The following is a 17,744-nucleotide window of genomic DNA, read 5'->3' as shown; positions in this document are numbered from 1 at the left end:
GCACCTCCACAAGAGCTGAAAGAGAGCTGTTGGTGATTTCCTCAGTTACAAGCTACCTTTGCAGACATCAATGCTAATCCAGTCCAAGGTCACCGGCCAAAAAAATTCAGGAGGGGGCCAGACGCCAAAATAGCAGTTGTGGTTGGGTGACAGTTTAGGCTGTTTAGGGCACCAAACTACGACTTTACCCCGAAGAGGACGAATTTGCAATCAATTTAAGATCATGAGAAACTAATTGATTTAAAGGTATCAATAACTATATTTTAGGCTTCCTATTTGCAAAAGAAGTAATGCCACACGGTGGTAGTGAATTCGACCAAGTTGATTCGCTTTATTTGTAACGAAATTAGGCTACGTTTGGTGATCTGTAATTGCGTATCAGTTATAATGAGGAGGGGTATAAGTAATTGTTTAGGTGGGGGTAGGGTAGATTCCTACAAAAGTACGTTTTAATGGACAAACTGCTTACACTTCATTAGCCTTCAGGTAAACGTTGAAAGAGGAAGGGGGAGTAGGAATTAATTAGAATGTTTCTATCTAATATGCTACATTCCCATATCTACCAGCACAGAAGTGGAGAATGCAAGGCAGGTCATCATCAGCCCTGCCATAAAATTTCGTTGGGGTGGCAAATGCTGCTAGGAACTTAGTTTACAGCAATTTTAAATGGTGATATTTTTCTTTTTCTGTTTATACGAAGTACTTCAATGTATTTAAAAAAATACATGTAATGTATTTATCGATAAGAAAATCCTATTGCAGAGGTTGTGATGGCTTCAGCTATGTAGAAGATCAGAAGTCTCACAGAAGTTCCATCCATACAAACAATAACACTCCTTTTCATCCACCCATAATTCTTTAGCAGTAATATTTACAAGGACTTTTCACCAAAATTACTATTCATCGCCAACTATTTAAGTAAACACAAATTTTATTCAAAATTGAAATTACAAATTTAAACGTAGGACGGTACTAATCAACTTATAATTATTGATTTGCACATTTTAAAAGCAATTGACCAGGGATTTAAGGGACCGGTACCTCAAATTGTATTTTGGTTAGGCCTGGGTATGATTTGGAAAACAATCAGAGATTAAATAAAAAAGGAGCTTTTCAGATGAAAGCAAGGAAAGGATTTAAAACCTATTTGAACATATTATTCTTTTTATGAAGGGGGCTGTCTCCTCCTTAGCTCCTTACTCTTTACTAAGAAGTTTGGCTTTTTTCCAAGTTTTTGAAGAAAATTTGCCGTTAAGAATATGTACTTAAAAAAAACTTTTTTTTAAAGTTCTAAACTTGCTCCTTACTTTAGTTGAAAAAATTTTTCTATTTGTTTAATTACATTTCGTGAAACTGTAAAATTTTACGAATACAATAATTTTGTTAACGCAGAAAAAACAATCAATATTTCAATGATCTCTGTTTGGATTTTGATGGGTAATTAAACAGTTCGTGTTTTTTTCCTCAGGGGTGATCGTGCAGACTCACTGGGCCTAGAACGTCGGGAGAGGGCTCATTCTAACGGAAATGAAAAGTTCTAGTGCCCTTTTTAAGTTACCAAAAAAATTGGAGGGCAACTAGACTCCCTCCCATGCCAATTTTTTCCAAAATCGTCCCAACACTTTGAGATAGCTTTTTTGTTCAGCATAGTTGAAAGGCCGAATAACTATGTCTTTGGAGATAAAATGACCCCCTACAGGTTATAAGACTGGGGGAAGGTTATAAAATTTGCCAATTGTTTTATTTGTTATTGGGAAGTGTGCATACATTTTTCGGCTGGGGAAGGGAAGACGAATTTTCTGCTGGGAGAATTTTCAATGAAGAGGCTAGTTTCCAGGGGGTGAAATTTTCAGAGGAAATTTTCACACTGGGTTAATTCGCCAGAATTCATATACAAAATTTCTTTATATGTCTTGCTTTCTCTTTACCGATTCAATTTTACTCGTGGATATGTTAAGTGTAATTTTCCAGGGTAAATTTTTGCTAGGATTGAATATTCAAGTGGATATTTCTATGGGGAGGGGATTTTTCCGTTGAGGTGGAGCCAGGTATCCCGACCTTATTTAAAATCGGAAAAACACAAATTTTTTCAACTGACAGTAAGGAGCAACAACAGAAATTATTACGTATATTAGGGGGTTTACCCCCTCCTTGCGGGAAAGTTTAAATCTTGTCCCAGCTCTTTAAAAACGACTCCTATAACAAAACAGTCGTTTAATTAGAACAATAAGTAACTTTTCTTAAGGGGGGGGGGGGGGTCAGCCCCCATCATATACGTAATAATTTCTATTCGTTTTAAGTTTTAATGCTGCTCCTTGCTTTCAGTCGAAAAAACTTTCTTTATTTAATGAAGCTTAGAGACAAACAATTTTCTAAAGGCAATGGAAAAAGTATGTCAATTCAAATAAAAGTATATAAAATGAAAAAAGCAAGTAATTACAAAAATACACAAAACAATAGCCTACTTACAACTAAGATATACGCTCCCAGCATTTCGCTCTGTTGAGTAATGCCGAAGCGTTGGAAGGATATTTTTTAACAATGTTGACGGTTTTCAACTCGTTATCAAACACCAAAATATTTAATGCCCTTAGACTCCCTTTTTATAAAAAGTTACGCATTATCAAAGTAGTTTGTTCAAAATAAAACATTAAAACTAAGATTAAGAAAATAAAATAAAAATTTTTAGTTTAATATTTTTAATTTAATTTTGTATACCAAATGCCAGTATATTTGACACCTTTATACTTCATAACTGTAAAAAACGAAATATTTTTCAAAGTGACAAGTAGATAAATACGATCACTCCTGGGAAAAAAATGACAATAAAACACAAAAACGTATCCAATCAGGGGTAAAATACAAAAATTCCCAGCATTCCGTTCAGGGGAAACATTTCTGATTATAGTGGCTTCATATATAAGCTCATGGGTGCTCTGGCAATGCAAGCAAAAGTTGACGGCATAATCTTACCGAAATTGCCCCTTATTAAGCTGTTTTCCTTGTGTTTTCTATAACTATACGAACTTCCTTGTGCACCAATAACTGCACTAATTACTAATAAACAAATACATATTTAGGATCACCATGAAAAGCTGATTCTTTGACTGAATTTTATCAATAGTTAGGCTCTTATACTTTCGTTATTGACAAGGATCGTTATTTACTTACCATTCATTACTATGAAGAATTTGATGTTGTTGTTTTTTTTGCTCCAACCAAATCATATAGAAAAAAATATTTGTGGAAAACTGGTTAAGGGTTACTCAGTCACAAATTAGATCTTATATTTTCCTTGTAATGGGTCAAAACCTATTGACAGGCAGCCAACAAGAAGCAACAAACATTTTTTCTATGGGTTTTCTCTATTCTGCTCTCTTTCCCCTTGGTTTCCTTATAATTACTTTATAGTCCCAAATTTCCAGGCGGGGGCATGGCCCCTTTGTCTCCCTTACCAGCACCCATGGTTTCGTCAGTCCTAAGATTCTAATAATCAAAATACACTTCACTACACAAATAAGTTCATACACTTTTTACACCAATCTTTTTTGTAGACCAATCTTACTTCTACTATATCCATTTCTGGCATTACACAATGCTGCGAAACTATTTTAATTCCGATTCCTATCTCAGATTTGCAATGAGGAAAAGAGACCTTTATAATCAATATTGAATATGAAAGATATACACCTCGTATTGGCTGAAATCGCAAGCTTCAGGATCAAAATGAGAAAATTATGAATGTAAAATATCCTTGCTTGTTTCTTGTCCACCTAGGCATTCTTATTGTCCCCTTAGTACATTTTTTCTTTAATTTCGACAAAGCCTAGACATTAATCATTATTGCAGAATAGTGTATTTGGGAACTGAAATGGAATAATTACGACCTGGGTGGGTAAAGGTACTTTCCTATTTGCATATATATGGATAATCGTTGGCTGTCAAGGTAACAGCTACTAAAGGTGTATCATGGTCTGTTTTAGCGAGTTGGAACCATATATTGTCAATTCAGGGCAGAAACCGTCCCATTAGGGGATAAGTAGTTTCCGAAATAATCGAGTACAAAGCTTTCGAAGACAGGCTCGGGTGAAACTGTAGATCACATTAAAAAAGTGAACCGTTTTTGTGTTATTTGGAATACAAAGTTGAGACGACGGACATAAGACTGTCACACTTGTTGAAAATTGTTAGCCCCTCTCTTTAAAATGCTGTAGGTCTTCACGCTTTATTTTTTTTTTTACCATAATATGTGCCAGTGAAGGAAACTAGATCACGCAAGAAATTTTTTCAAAGCTGTTTCCATAGTTTGGCAAATCTGACATGTGAAGTATTTTTGTGGCATCATGTAACCACGGTTTGATTCAATTTAAATCCAAACATAAGCAATCACTGTAAAATCATAACATCCATGGCCAACCGGTCAAGTTTCTTATCTAATCCTTCATCATCAATACAGCATTTTTATAATAGTATGCTGACAATTCCCCTAGCTGTTCCGACTTTTCCCAAAACAAAAGACTGTCATATGCTGGCTATTAGCCCGGACAGAGGCTAAGGTAAAGACAGTATATTTGGACATGATATATTATCAGACCGTTTCCTGATAATGCTTCCGACCAATTAGCTTGCAGCTTCTGCATATCTAAACAGTATATTTATTTTCCTGTCAGAAGATGATACCCGATTCAGCGATTGGTAAAAAAAGAAGAAAAACAGAGATCAATGAAAGTAATCAAATAGAAGAAAAATCGCTGGATAACCGTTGGTAGTCATGGTAACAGCTACTTAAGGTATTTCATGGTCTGTCTTTGGTGAGTTGGAACCTCACATTGTCAGTTCAGGACAAAAATGGTCCCATTGCAGGATAAGTAGTTTTGAGACAATCAAGTTTAAAGCCTAAACTCGTTTTTTTGAAAAAAGCGTATTTTTTTATAGTATTTTTATTTTATTTTAGTCTTTACGTCTTTTTTACCTCAGTAGACTTTCCGATTAGTTTACTCATTAAGCTCATTCGATTAAGGAAAAATACCTTTTTTCAATTCAATTCCTGCTGGATTTGAACGTTAAGAACTTAAGAATTTGGCTATAAATAACTTGGGCTAGAATACAAATTGCCATACTAATATTTATTGTGCAATTGATTGATAGACATTGGATTGCTAACTCTTTTAAACTAAACGTTACGTTATAAAACCAAATTTTAAACTAAAGTAATACTATTTTTTGGTTAGTTTTTGTTACTATTGAGCCGGGTCGCTCCTTACTTACAGGTCGTTACCATGAACTGTTCACGAACTGTTTGAACATTACGTTACAAAACCAAATTTTAAACTAAAGTAATACTATTTTTTGGTTAGTTTTGATTACTATTGAGCCGGGTCGCTCCTTACTTACAGTTCGTTACCATGAACTGTTCACGAGCTGTTTGAACATTACGTTATAAAACCAAGTTTTAAACTAAAGTAATGCGTAATACAGTGCTGAAATTATTACGCGTCAGCACGTTGCCAAAAACTTTGCATTTTTGGAATCATGGGAGCTGTTAGGGGAGGGGCATCTCCCCCCTTCGGAGTTTGAGACTATAAAGTAATTATAAGCAAACCAAAGGAAATAGAACAGAATAGCCAAAAAAACATTGAAAAAATGTGTGTTGCTTCATTTTTGGCTGCCTGCCAATAGATTTTGAATACTAATAAGGAAAATATTAGTTCTAATTTGTGACTGAGTGACGTCTTTCTAGTTTCCCACAAATATTTTTTCTATATGATTTGGTTGGATCAACAAGAAAAAATGCAATTCTTCATAGTAATGAATGATAAGTAAATAACGATCCTTGTCAATAACGAAAGTACAAGAGCCTAACTATTGATAATATTAAATAAAAGAATCAGCTTTTTATGATGGTCCTAAATATAATTTTGTTCATTAGGAATTAGTGCAGATATTAGTACACAAGAAAGTTCGTATAATCAAACAGTTTGTGGTAACGAAGTGTAAGGAAGGAGAGACCCGGCTCAATAGTAACCGAAACTCTAAAAAACGGAATTTTGATACCCATAGATACATCTATAGAATCATATTTTTATGCTAATTTCGAATATATAAGTTTCATCAAGTTTAGTCATACCCATCAAAAGTTACGCGCCTGAGAAAATTTGCCTTATTTTCATAAAAAGAGCAGAACACCCCTTAAAAGTCATAGAATTCTAACTAAAAACACACCATCAGATTCAGCGTATCAGAGAACTCTACTGTAGAGGTTTCAAGCTCCTGGTGGCAAAAATGTGGAATTTTGTATGTTTTTGCCAGAAGAAAGATCATAGATGCGTGTTTATTTGCTTGTTTGTTTGTTGTTGTTTTTTCCAGGGGTGATCGTATCGACCCACTGGTCCTATAATATCGTGAGAGGGCTTATTTGAACGGAAATTAAAAATTCTAATGCCTTTTTTAAGTAAAAAATGGAGGGCAACTAGACCCCCTCCCACGCCTGTTTTTTCTCGAAGTCACCTAATTCTAGTAATGAATGATAAGTAAATAACGATACTTGTCAATAACGAAAGTATAAGAGCCTAACTATTAATAATATTAAATAAAAGAGTCAGGTTTTTGTGGTATCCTAAATATGAATTTGTTTATTAGGAATTAGTGCAGTTATTAGCAGTGGCGTATCCAGGGGGGCACCCCCAACCCCCCCTAGCGTAGTCTAAAGAAGTGTAATTTACTTAATTAACTCAATTTTGCAAAAATTAAACTTGCTCCTAACGCAAGTTTATCGGATCAACCTGTCCCCCCCCCCCCCTAAAAAAAATTCTGCATCCACCCCTGGTTATTAGTACACAAGAAAGTTCTTATAATTGTAGAAAAGACAAGGAAAACAACTTAATAAGGGCCAATTTCGGTAAAAATATGCCGTCAACTTTTGCTTGCATTGCCAGAGTGCCCATGAGCTGATATATAAAGCCATTGTAATCAGAAATGTTTCCCCTGAACGGACTGCTGAGAATTTCTGTATTTTCCCCCTGTACGGACACTTTTTTTTATTATCATTTGTTTTTGTTTTTTTCAGGAGTAATTTGTATTGACACAGTTGTTACTCAGAGAGATACTAAAATTTCTACAGTTGTAGAAATGCTAAGGGTTTTTGGTATTAAAATTTAACCAAAAAATATTGAATAAACAAATTTTACTTGATTTTCTTAATCTTAGTTTTAATGTTTTACTTTGAACAAACGACTTTGATAATGCGTTACTTTTCATAAACAGTGAATCTAAAGGCATTAAATATTTTGGTGTTTGATAACCAAGTTCAAAACCGTCGATATTGTTAAAAAATATCCGTCCAACGCTTCGGCATTGCTCAACAGACCTGAATGCTGGGAGTTTATATCTTAGGTTTTTGCAAGTAGGCTATCTTTTTTGTATTTTTTATTAATTACTAACTTTTTTTCATTTTTATGTACTTTTACTTTAATTGACAAACTTTTTCCAGTGCCTTTAGAAAACTCTTAGTCTCTATGCTTCATTAAATAAAGAAAAAAAACAAGTTTTTTCAACTGAAAATAGGAGCAACATTAAAACTTAAAACGAACAGAGATTATTACGCATATGAGGGGGGTTTTCCCCTCCTCAGCACCTCGTTCTTGACGCTACAGTATTTTGGCACTTAAAAAAAGTTACTTATTGTTCTAGTTGAACGACCTTTGTGTTTCAGGTGTCGTTTTTAAAGAATTGGAGCAAAATTTTAACTTTAGCGTAAAGAGAGAGGCGTTGAGGAGGGGGCAGCCCCCCCCACTCATATACGTAATAATTTCTGTTGCTTTTAACCACCGCAGCTATTTTGTCGTCTTCCCCCCTGGAAAATTTTCTGCCGGCGCCCTTGTGTGGATCAGCTTTCAATTGAGGGAAACGCAAAAATAAAAAACACAAAAAAATAAGAAAATAAGAAAAGTACATACCAAAATTTAAGGTAGACAAACAAGTGAGAATCGAAGATTTTTTTTCGCGGGGAGGGGGTATTACTTTCGAAAGGTTTTACAAAAGGAACTATGAAAAACGCATCAAAATTTGTTTGTATGCATTTTGTTACGCTCTTATTACATGGACAAAAATTGGGGGGGGGGAAGGTTTAAACCCCGTTACTCCCCTCCCCGGATACGGCCTTGGGAGATAAACATTGTGATTGAATCAGCCTTACATGGCCAATCACATATGAGCTGAATTCTTTTTGGGGGGGAGTACAGAGATCTTGCCTCTATATGAACAAGCGTCTAGTATTTTGAAACTATCTAGAAAGGTGTTTCATAAGTTGGGTAGCTTGAAAAAGCCAGGGTGTTGCATGGTTAATATTGAACTTCTGGAAAAGGTGTTTATTGTATTTTGCTTAGGATAAATTTCTAGAACAAAAACATTTTAGAACAAAACAAAAAATAGTCTGTGTTTTTGAAATTAATTCTGGCTACACTAAAAGTGTTATATTTTAAAGAGGCTCTCCGCCTTAGAGTGTGATTAGTCAACATTTTACAAAGCAAACACTTGGAATAATCCTTTTAAATATTAATATCGCTTATACGTCTCTAAAAAGTATTTTTATACGGTCTATACGCTTATGCTATACGCTTATACAATATCGCTTATACGGTCTCTAAAAAGTATTTTTATACGGTCTATACACTTATACAATATCGCTTATACGGTCTCTAAAAAGTATTTTTATACGGTCTATACTCTTATACAATATCGCTTATACGGTCTCTAAAAAGTATTTTTATACGGTCTATACGCTTATACAATATCGCTTATACGGTCTCTAAAAAGTATTTTTATACGGTCTATACGCTTATACAATATCGCTTATACGGTCTCTAAAAAGTATTTATATACGGTCTATACGCTTATACAATATCGCTTATACGGTCTCTAAAAAGTATTTTTATACGGTCTATACGCTTATACAATATCGCTTATACGGTCTCTAAAAAGTATTTTTATACGGTCTATACGCTTATACAATATCGCTTATACGGTCTCTAAAAAGTATTTTTATACGGTCTATACACTTATACAATATCGCTTATACGGTCTCTAAAAAGTATTTTTATACGGTCTATACACTTATACAATATCGCTTATACGGTCTCTAAAAAGTATTTTTATACGGTCTATACGCTTATAAAATATCGCTTATACGGTCTCTAAAAAGTATTTTTATACTGTCTATACGCTTATACAATATCGCTTATACGGTCTCTAAAAAGTATTTTTATACGGTCTATACGCTTATACAATATCGCTTATACGCTCTCTAAAAAGTATTTTTATACGGTCTATACACTTATACAATATCGCTTATACGGTCTCTAAAAAGTATTTTTATACGGTCTATACGCTTATACAATATCGCTTATACGGTCTCTAAAAAGTATTTTTAGAGACCTGTGACCCATTTTAGAGAGGATTGGGAGCTAACTTTAGAATTTCCAGCGTAACTCTCCATGGATTACTCGCATTGCGTGATTGGTGCCTACTTAAAGTACCGTAATTTTTGACTAAAAAGCGGGTAACCAATAAGGATTCATTAGGATATGTTTAATACTATTATATAGGATAAAATAGGATACGATTTAGGATAAGTTTAGTGCATTTTTGAACCCTAATCAGGATCAAAGCCTGCCAGGCTTGTCCAAAATAACGTTTTTGCTGGTATGACTTTTAACAAGTTTTTACTTTACTGGCCTAGAAAAATCACCTAGTGACGCAATAAGACCCATCAACCTTTATTTAATGATTTTCCATGTGCCCTCTCTCCCATTTTTTTTATTTTGGAAAGTAAGATTTTCCTTTTTTTATTATTTAGAATTTAAAGGTTACATTTTCTTGATGATTTAACTCTAATCCTGAAAAAGTAAATGTAAATTTTATGGTCGTCCTTACAAGTTAGGGGCGGGTTCTAGGGAAATAAAATTAGAGCTCCTGGATCAGTTTCATTTCTTGCGAAATAAAATCTTTCGAAACTGTATCTTTCAAGTTTTGATTACCATTAGATAACAGCCATTCTTTTCTTCTTTTTTTTTGCTTGATCAATAAAACAGTGACAGCCAGCCAAGGACAAATGAAACTTTATTTATAATAATCAATGTAATAACAAGTATTATTTTAGCATATTCAAACAGTTATTCAATTAAAACGTAATTAAAAAACTTGTGATTCGTGGAACACTCGTATTGAAAAACTCAACATTGAAGTTGTGGACAGGGTTACCACTCCTAATGATTATCCCTATTTTTGGTGATTGTTTTTCAGAATTTTGAGTTTATGTGCCTTTTATTCTTGATTTTTTTTAATGACTAATAATAAAAAACAATTCAAACGAGAAAAGGGCATAAACGGTTGAATCAAAATAAAATTAGTATTGGTATCTAGTGTAAAAAGAAGGTCTGTTCACAAGCAAGCATGTATTGCCGCAGAGTTTATACATGCCCTTTTGTTTTCATTCAAACAATTTTTCATTCATTATCTCATAATTCCTGCCTTTTTGCTAATTTACTCTGTGATAAATAGAAACTATATTCATTCTACCACTCTCAAGAAGTAAGCAGGCTAATTTTTATTCATTGTTTTCATCGTTCATTTAGTAAATTTTTTTTCTCAAGATGGTTGTGATTTTATTTTTGACCTGATGGAAACCCTGGTCTTGAAGCTTGAATTTACATTGAGCTTTTGGAAACTATCTCGGTATTCTTAGGCCATACCTCATTTGGGTAGTAGGGGTCTTATTATTTAACTTGGCAAAAAAAGCAAAATCATAGCCATAAGGTTGGGAGATGTCACGGTGATCTCCAAAATGAGTAAAGTTAAATATGAGTATACATGTGAACCTATACTTATAAGGATATCATATCTAAGTAAAGTAATTTGTCTTAATTTGATAGTCATCCTACAATTTTTCCCCCTCCCACAATGAATTATGGCTACCCTGTCAAGAACACGGAAAATAATATTAGAAAGAAAGGAAAATGAAAACAAAAACATTTGTTTCACCAGAAAATGATGAATCAAATGCTCATGAATAATTTTATCTTTGAATGAAGATAAAAGTGTGCATGATGATCAAGCGCACCAATCTAGAGGGGGGGGGGGGACAAGTATTTTCTTCAATTTGTACAATGAATAAAAAAAAGGGTACTTTTCAAATTCTAGGGGAGGGGAATGCTCTTTTTTGAATTTTTTCCAGTGAAAATTAAAAAAAAACATTTTTATATTTCTCAAATTCCAGGGGGAGGGCAATTGCCCCCCTCCTAATAGATACCCTTGGTGATGATTTTCTCTTTGTTTTCTTTTATGAGAGACATACCTGGTCTGAGATGTCCAACAGAGTCTGCAATGCTACCTCTTTTCACTTTTTCAACCATAGCACCAAGTTTTCCATTTTCTAGAGTTTTACCGCCAACAATTTTTAGTCCAAGAATCGCAGCACTAGATACATGTCCTGGCGCATTGGCGTCTTTTTTTAACACCATGTGCCCAACCATTTTTGCACCATCACTGCTTGGTTGCCATGTCACGGGATGCTGAAATGAATTTAAAATGAATATGCGAGCCGTATAGACTTGATGATTGGTAATCAGTGGTGGTTCTGGCCTGTCTTGCACCTGGGAAAAAATCTTGATTTGACCCCCCCCCCTTCTGTCTCCAAAACATTCTCAAACCAAAATTTAGCAAAATTTTCATTTACTAACAAAATTTGAACACAAAATATCAGAAGAAAACATTAAATTTAATCAAATTCTGTCTACTTAATTTTACCTTCAAGGAATTGTGATGAAGTTTTTGGGAAAATGAAAGTTTCGGGTTCAATTTGCTAATACTTACTGCCAACTGCGTCCTCTATATTTCTTAAATAAAAATAAAATAAAAAAATACATAATGTTTATAACTATTAGATTATGTAATTGATATTTTGTACCCCGAAAAGTGTCTCCTCCGTCCCCCCTTACACTACCTCTGTTGATAATTTATACATTGAATTGATTGATTGATCTGGAGGTTAATGTACTTTTAATTATTTTCGAAAATATTCAGTTTTAAATAATTACAAAGACCCAAGTGGACTTATTTCCCTTGACGATAACGGACAATGATTATTTTCTACTTTGTAGGTCTCAATCAGATGATTGCACACAGGGGCTTATTGGACTCAATTTCACCTTTGTGAATTAATTAATTATACACATAATTAAAGCTAAGTAGATAAACGTTGTGATAAAATTGCATATTTACTATTTGAATACCATAGTTCAGTCAGTGGCGGATCCAGGAGCACCGGGGGGACGCTGTCCCCCCAAGATTATTCTGGGGCCCTCAATTCTTTTTTACTCTTATTTTAGAATACATTTGTCAATTTGGTCAATTATTGGCACCTTTGTCATACCCCCCCCCCCCCCTCCAAGATTTTGTCACTTGTCACGTTGGGCCTCCACCAAGATTTTGCTCTAAATCCACCCCTGACTTCAGTCGAAAGTGTGAGTTTTGATGAGAATTTTCTTATGTGAGTTTTGCACATAGCTTGGGACAATATGACGTTGAAACTAAGAAAGAAAAATCCTACACAGTATAAGGTGGGCTATGCATCTTAACTTACTTTTACCAGACCTCTGGATGTTGCCACAATATCTTTCTGATTAGTTCCTGAAATATTTATACATAATGTCATGGATTTTCAGGTCTTGTAACCTCCAAAATATCGGGGAAAAAAGATGAAAGTCTGAGCATCCCGATATTTATTATGCAACTATTTATGAAAATGGTTGCTGGGTTTGCTTGGATTTATCTAGCCAAAATACGAAACCCAATTTTGTTAATTGCGCTATTTTGATATAGTTTCAAATTTTATCTATAGCTTGTTTTGACCATATGATCGATAGAATCACAGGTAACCGATGGCATAAATTATGTCACATGGTACGGATGGGCAAAAGATGTATCCCTGATGATGTGTGTTGTTGGATTCCTTCTGGCATCCGCAGACGTGGGCGACACAGGGCAACACTCGGCCGATGCCTTGAAAATGATGTTGCGCAGCCAAGATCGTCACTCAAAGATCTTTGGTCAAAAGCACAAATTAGGTCGCCGTGGAGAGGCACTGTGGTTGCTTATGTGCCAGCTGGCGTGGGAAGACCTAAGCCTAAGTGAGTACTAGCCTAATTGACGAAAACTAGACTAGGCTGGCAGCAAGATCAATGCACCAAATTTATTCACCTAGTAGCAAAACTATAGAAAACAGTTTACTTTAAGAGTTGGAGTTGAAATGAAGTTAAAAAAAAAGTCATTAACTGGATTATATATATATATATATATATATATATATATATATATATATATATATATATATATATATATATATATATATATATATATATATATATATATATATATATATATATAGCGAAAAGTGTCTTCAAAAATGATAGAAATTAAACCGTTCGGAAATGGATTTCCCCTTGCACGTCACAGCAATAGTTTCAGTTGCTACTTCGCATTCACAGTATAAATGCACTAAACATTTGTCAGTGTACGTACGTGAAGGCGGAGTCATGAAGAGAGGCTTAGATTGATGTGTTCAAAAAATCTATAATGGAGAGCATAGTTTCACTACTGTTCGTATACATACTTCTGCTATGCTTACACAGAACAAGCACACTATATGTCCAACGAAGGTTTGAGCCTACAGATTCTAACAAAATCCATCGGGTATGTCTCAGACCACTCCCAATAGACAGTCCCAGATAATTGATATTTGGCGATAGTGGTAACAAATGACCATATAGACGAACATTATCTGCTGACATTTGAAAACATGATTTAACAAATGCAACAACCTCACTCTTTTCAGAATTAAATTACGGCCAGAATATTCAATACATTAAATACCAGAATTTTCTACAATTTCAGTGACAGTTCTTCTTAGATTTAATACATCGTCAGTATAATTCAGAAGTGACAGGTCAAAGCCTCGGTCAATAAATGTTGTGCGAACTTTGTTCTGAGCCTCCAACACACTGTTGTTGTATAGTGGATGTGAAGACACATCACCCGGCCTAATACCTTTCCAACGGTGGATTACATTCCTCGAAATGATCAAAGTAACCCAAGATATATATATATATATATATATATATATATATATATATATATATATATATATATATATATATATATATATATATATATATATATATATATATATATATATATATATATATATATATATATATATATATATATATATATATATATATATATATATATATATATATATATATATATATATATATATATATATATATATATATATATATATATATATATATATATATATATATATATATATATATATATATATATATATATATAAATATATAAAAATATATATATATATATATATATATATATATATATATATATATATATATATATATATATATATATATATATATATATATATATATATATATATATATATATATATATAAATATCTTTATAGCACTTAGACATTTTATCGTTATTTCTGTTCTAAAATTAAATAAAAAAAACAAGTTTTTAAACTGAAAGTAAGGAGTGACATTAAAACTTAAAACGAACATAAACTATTCTTCATTCTAACGGAGCTGCCCCCTCCTCAGCGCCTTGCTCTTTCCGCAAATTTTTTTTTTTGTTTTAAAAACAAACTTGTGAGAAATAGTCAAACTTTATCGTAAAGAGTGAGGCGGTGAGAAGGGGGCAGTCTCGTTTATATACGGAATAATTTCGGTTCGTTTTAAGATTTAATGTTGTTCCTTACTTTCAGTTTAAAAAAGTTGTTTTGTTTATTTAATTTCTGATCGTTTTTTAGTTAATGCAGCTTTTATTTGCATAAAAATTTTACTTTTCTTTTGCTAAATGGATGTCTTTACAAATTAACTTACGTAACTAACTTCTATATTCGTATATTTTTCTTCTGGCAAAAAATACAAAGTTGCACATTTTTGCAGATATGAGCTTGAAACCTATGTAATAGGGTTTTCTGATACGCTGAATTCTGACGGTGTGATTTTCATTAAAATTCTTTCACTTGTAGGGGATGCTTCCCCCTCTTTAAAAAATCGAGTAAATTTTCTCAGGCCTGTAGCCTTTGATGAGTAATACTAAACTTAATAAAATTTATATATTTAGGATCAGCATTATAAACACATTCTTTTGATACATTTATTGACATCAAAATTCCGTTTTTAAAAGTTTCGATTACTATTGAGCCGTATCGCTAGTTTTTTTATTGTTTTTTTATTACGTATATGTTATTACGTATATAAAGGGGTTCTCCCCTTATTCAATACCACGCTCTTACGTTAAAAGTTAAAAAAAAGTTTGATTCACAAACCCCTGAATCAAAAAGGCCGTTTATTTGGAATAGATAGCTCTTTTGAAAGCACGAAAAAAAACTGTAGTGTAAAGAGCGAGGTATTGACTTGGGGGAGAACCCCCTCACTTACGTTATAATTTCTGTTTGTTTTAAGTTCTAATAGTCCTTCTTACATTTCAGTTGAAAAAACTTGATTTTTTTATTTAATTTCTGATCGTCTAATGATCGATTTAATTTCTAATGCTTGGAAATCTGGCGCCCCCTTCATAGAAATGTCTCTTACCCCAAAGAAACATCCTCCACGGAAATATTTTCCAGAGTAACCCCCTCCTCTAGCCCCCCCCCCAGAAAAAATCCTTCCTGAAAATGGTTGTATACTTCCCAATAACCAATAAATAATGCTGGCAAGTCCGGCGCCCCCTTCATGGCAATTTCCCTTCCCCCATGAAAACTTCCATCATGAACAGATTCTCCAACATAACCACCGACCCACCCTTCCCACCCACTACCAGAAAAAAACCTCCAGAAAACTTCTGTATACTTACCAATAACCAAGACTATATGTTAACATTTGGTAAAGTTCATAAATTTTAGCCCTCCCTCTGGGAACTTCGGGGGATTAAGTCACCCTAAAAGACATATTTATCATATTTTCGACCATGCTGAACAAAATGGCTATCTCAAAATTTTGATCGGGTGACTTTGGGAAAAAAATAAGCGTGGGAGGGGGCCTAGTTGCCCTCCATTTTTTTTGGTCACTTAAAAATGGACCTAGAACTTTTAATTTCCGTTCCATTGAGCCCTCCCACGATATTCTAGGACCACTGGGTCGATACGATCACCCCTGGGAAAAAACAAAAACAAATAAACACGCATCCGTGATCTTTCTTCTGGCAAAAAATGTAAAAATCCACATTTTTGTAGATAGGAGCTTGAAAACACAACAGTAGGGTTCTCTGATACGCTGAATATGATGGTGTGATTTTCATTAAGGTTCTATAACTTTTAGAGGGTCTTTCCCCCTTTTTTTGAAAATCAGCCAAATTTTCTCACGCGCGTAACTTTTGATGGGTAGCACTAAACTTGATGAAAGTTATATATTTGAAATCAGCATTGAAATCTGATTCTTTTGATATATCTATTGGTATCAAAAACCCATTTTCTAGAGTTTGAGTTACCATTGAGCCTTACTTACAGTTCGTTACCACAAACTGTTTGAAAAGATAATATTTCTAAAAAGGAACTTTATTATGTTTCTGCATAGCTATTCGAAGAGGGGGCAACTGGTCCAGCTTTGGCTGGGGGGGTGGCCACTTTGGTCAAGTTTTTACTGTGATTTGGCTTTTTTTTGCTTATATTTGATTCGGGAGGGGCGCTGTAATCAATATTTCCCCAGGCACCACCAACTCTAGGAACGGCTCTGTGTTTTGGCTACCAAAGTGTAAAATTTGAAAACTAGCTTTATGTGACCGGTCATTTTATCTCGTGTTCAAAATATATCAAAATGACTGACACAGAAAACCAAACATTTAGTGATTTCTGCTTACTGTTTTATTTAATTACCCATAACGGAGAGCAGAGCTAGTAAAGTTGGGTATATAAGTAGTATGACATAAAAAATATATATGATACATCTCGCCATTATAATAATAATAGCGAAAATTAACTTCGTAAAAAAAAAAAAAAAAAAAAAAAAAAAAAAAAACATTAAAGAAATGCTGGACAAGAGGGGCATATTTATTTGAAATTAGTGGTATTTGGTACCTAATTGAAAACCTTGAACTTTTAGAGCTTACAACAGGAAGTCGGTATGTCAGAACGCCAACGAGCCGAACGAGGGGGTAAAATGAACAGAGATTTTTCGTAGACGATCAGGATTTTCTATTTGAAAATACTAATAATTATTCCTACGAAAGTCATGCGAATTTCCCCTAGATTGACGAGATTTTAGGATTGAAACTCAAAAATTTCAGAGAGAATAATTGTTATCTGATTTTAACGAACTACTGAAAACTACTAGCCTTTAAATAAACAGAGATTTATTGAACAAAATATCTTAAGATGGGACTAAAGCATGCCCTTTGCGACTAAGAGAATAATCCTTAAGTTTGGTTAAGTAGAGACAATAGTACAAAGCATTGCGGTGGTCTCCAATTCTAAAACACATTCTGACATGCCAACCAAATGCCAACCTGGATACAAAAAGATTATGGCGATGACAAGAGATAATGGGAAAACGTCAAGAATAATTTAAATATGTTCAAGATTTGTGACTCGAGTTAAAAAAGCCAAAGTTCGAAATTGGAACAGTTCGTTGTCCATCTGCTGTTAAAGGTTTCATGCAAAGTC

The 17,744-nt window shown here is 33.8% G+C and overlaps 1 protein-coding gene across 1 annotated transcript in view; it reads right to left on the bottom strand.

Annotated features, from left to right (window-relative positions):
- Rim (Rab3 interacting molecule) overlaps positions 1 to 17,744 on the bottom strand; it is a 555,972-nt gene that overhangs the window by 291,560 nt on the left and 246,668 nt on the right. The window contains exon 6 of the mRNA XM_089102610.1: positions 11,351 to 11,567. Coding sequence (XP_088958736.1) covers positions 11,351 to 11,567 — 217 coding nt within the window. The remainder of the gene's footprint in view (positions 1 to 11,350; positions 11,568 to 17,744) is intronic.

This window comes from Artemia sp. Qi Xiang Cuo, chromosome 16, assembly GCF_049724085.1.
Source record: "Artemia sp. Qi Xiang Cuo chromosome 16, ASM4972408v1, whole genome shotgun sequence".
Classification (NCBI taxonomy): Eukaryota; Metazoa; Arthropoda; class Branchiopoda; order Anostraca; family Artemiidae; genus Artemia; species Artemia sp. Qi Xiang Cuo.
This window is presented reverse-complemented; position numbering and strand designations above follow the sequence as displayed.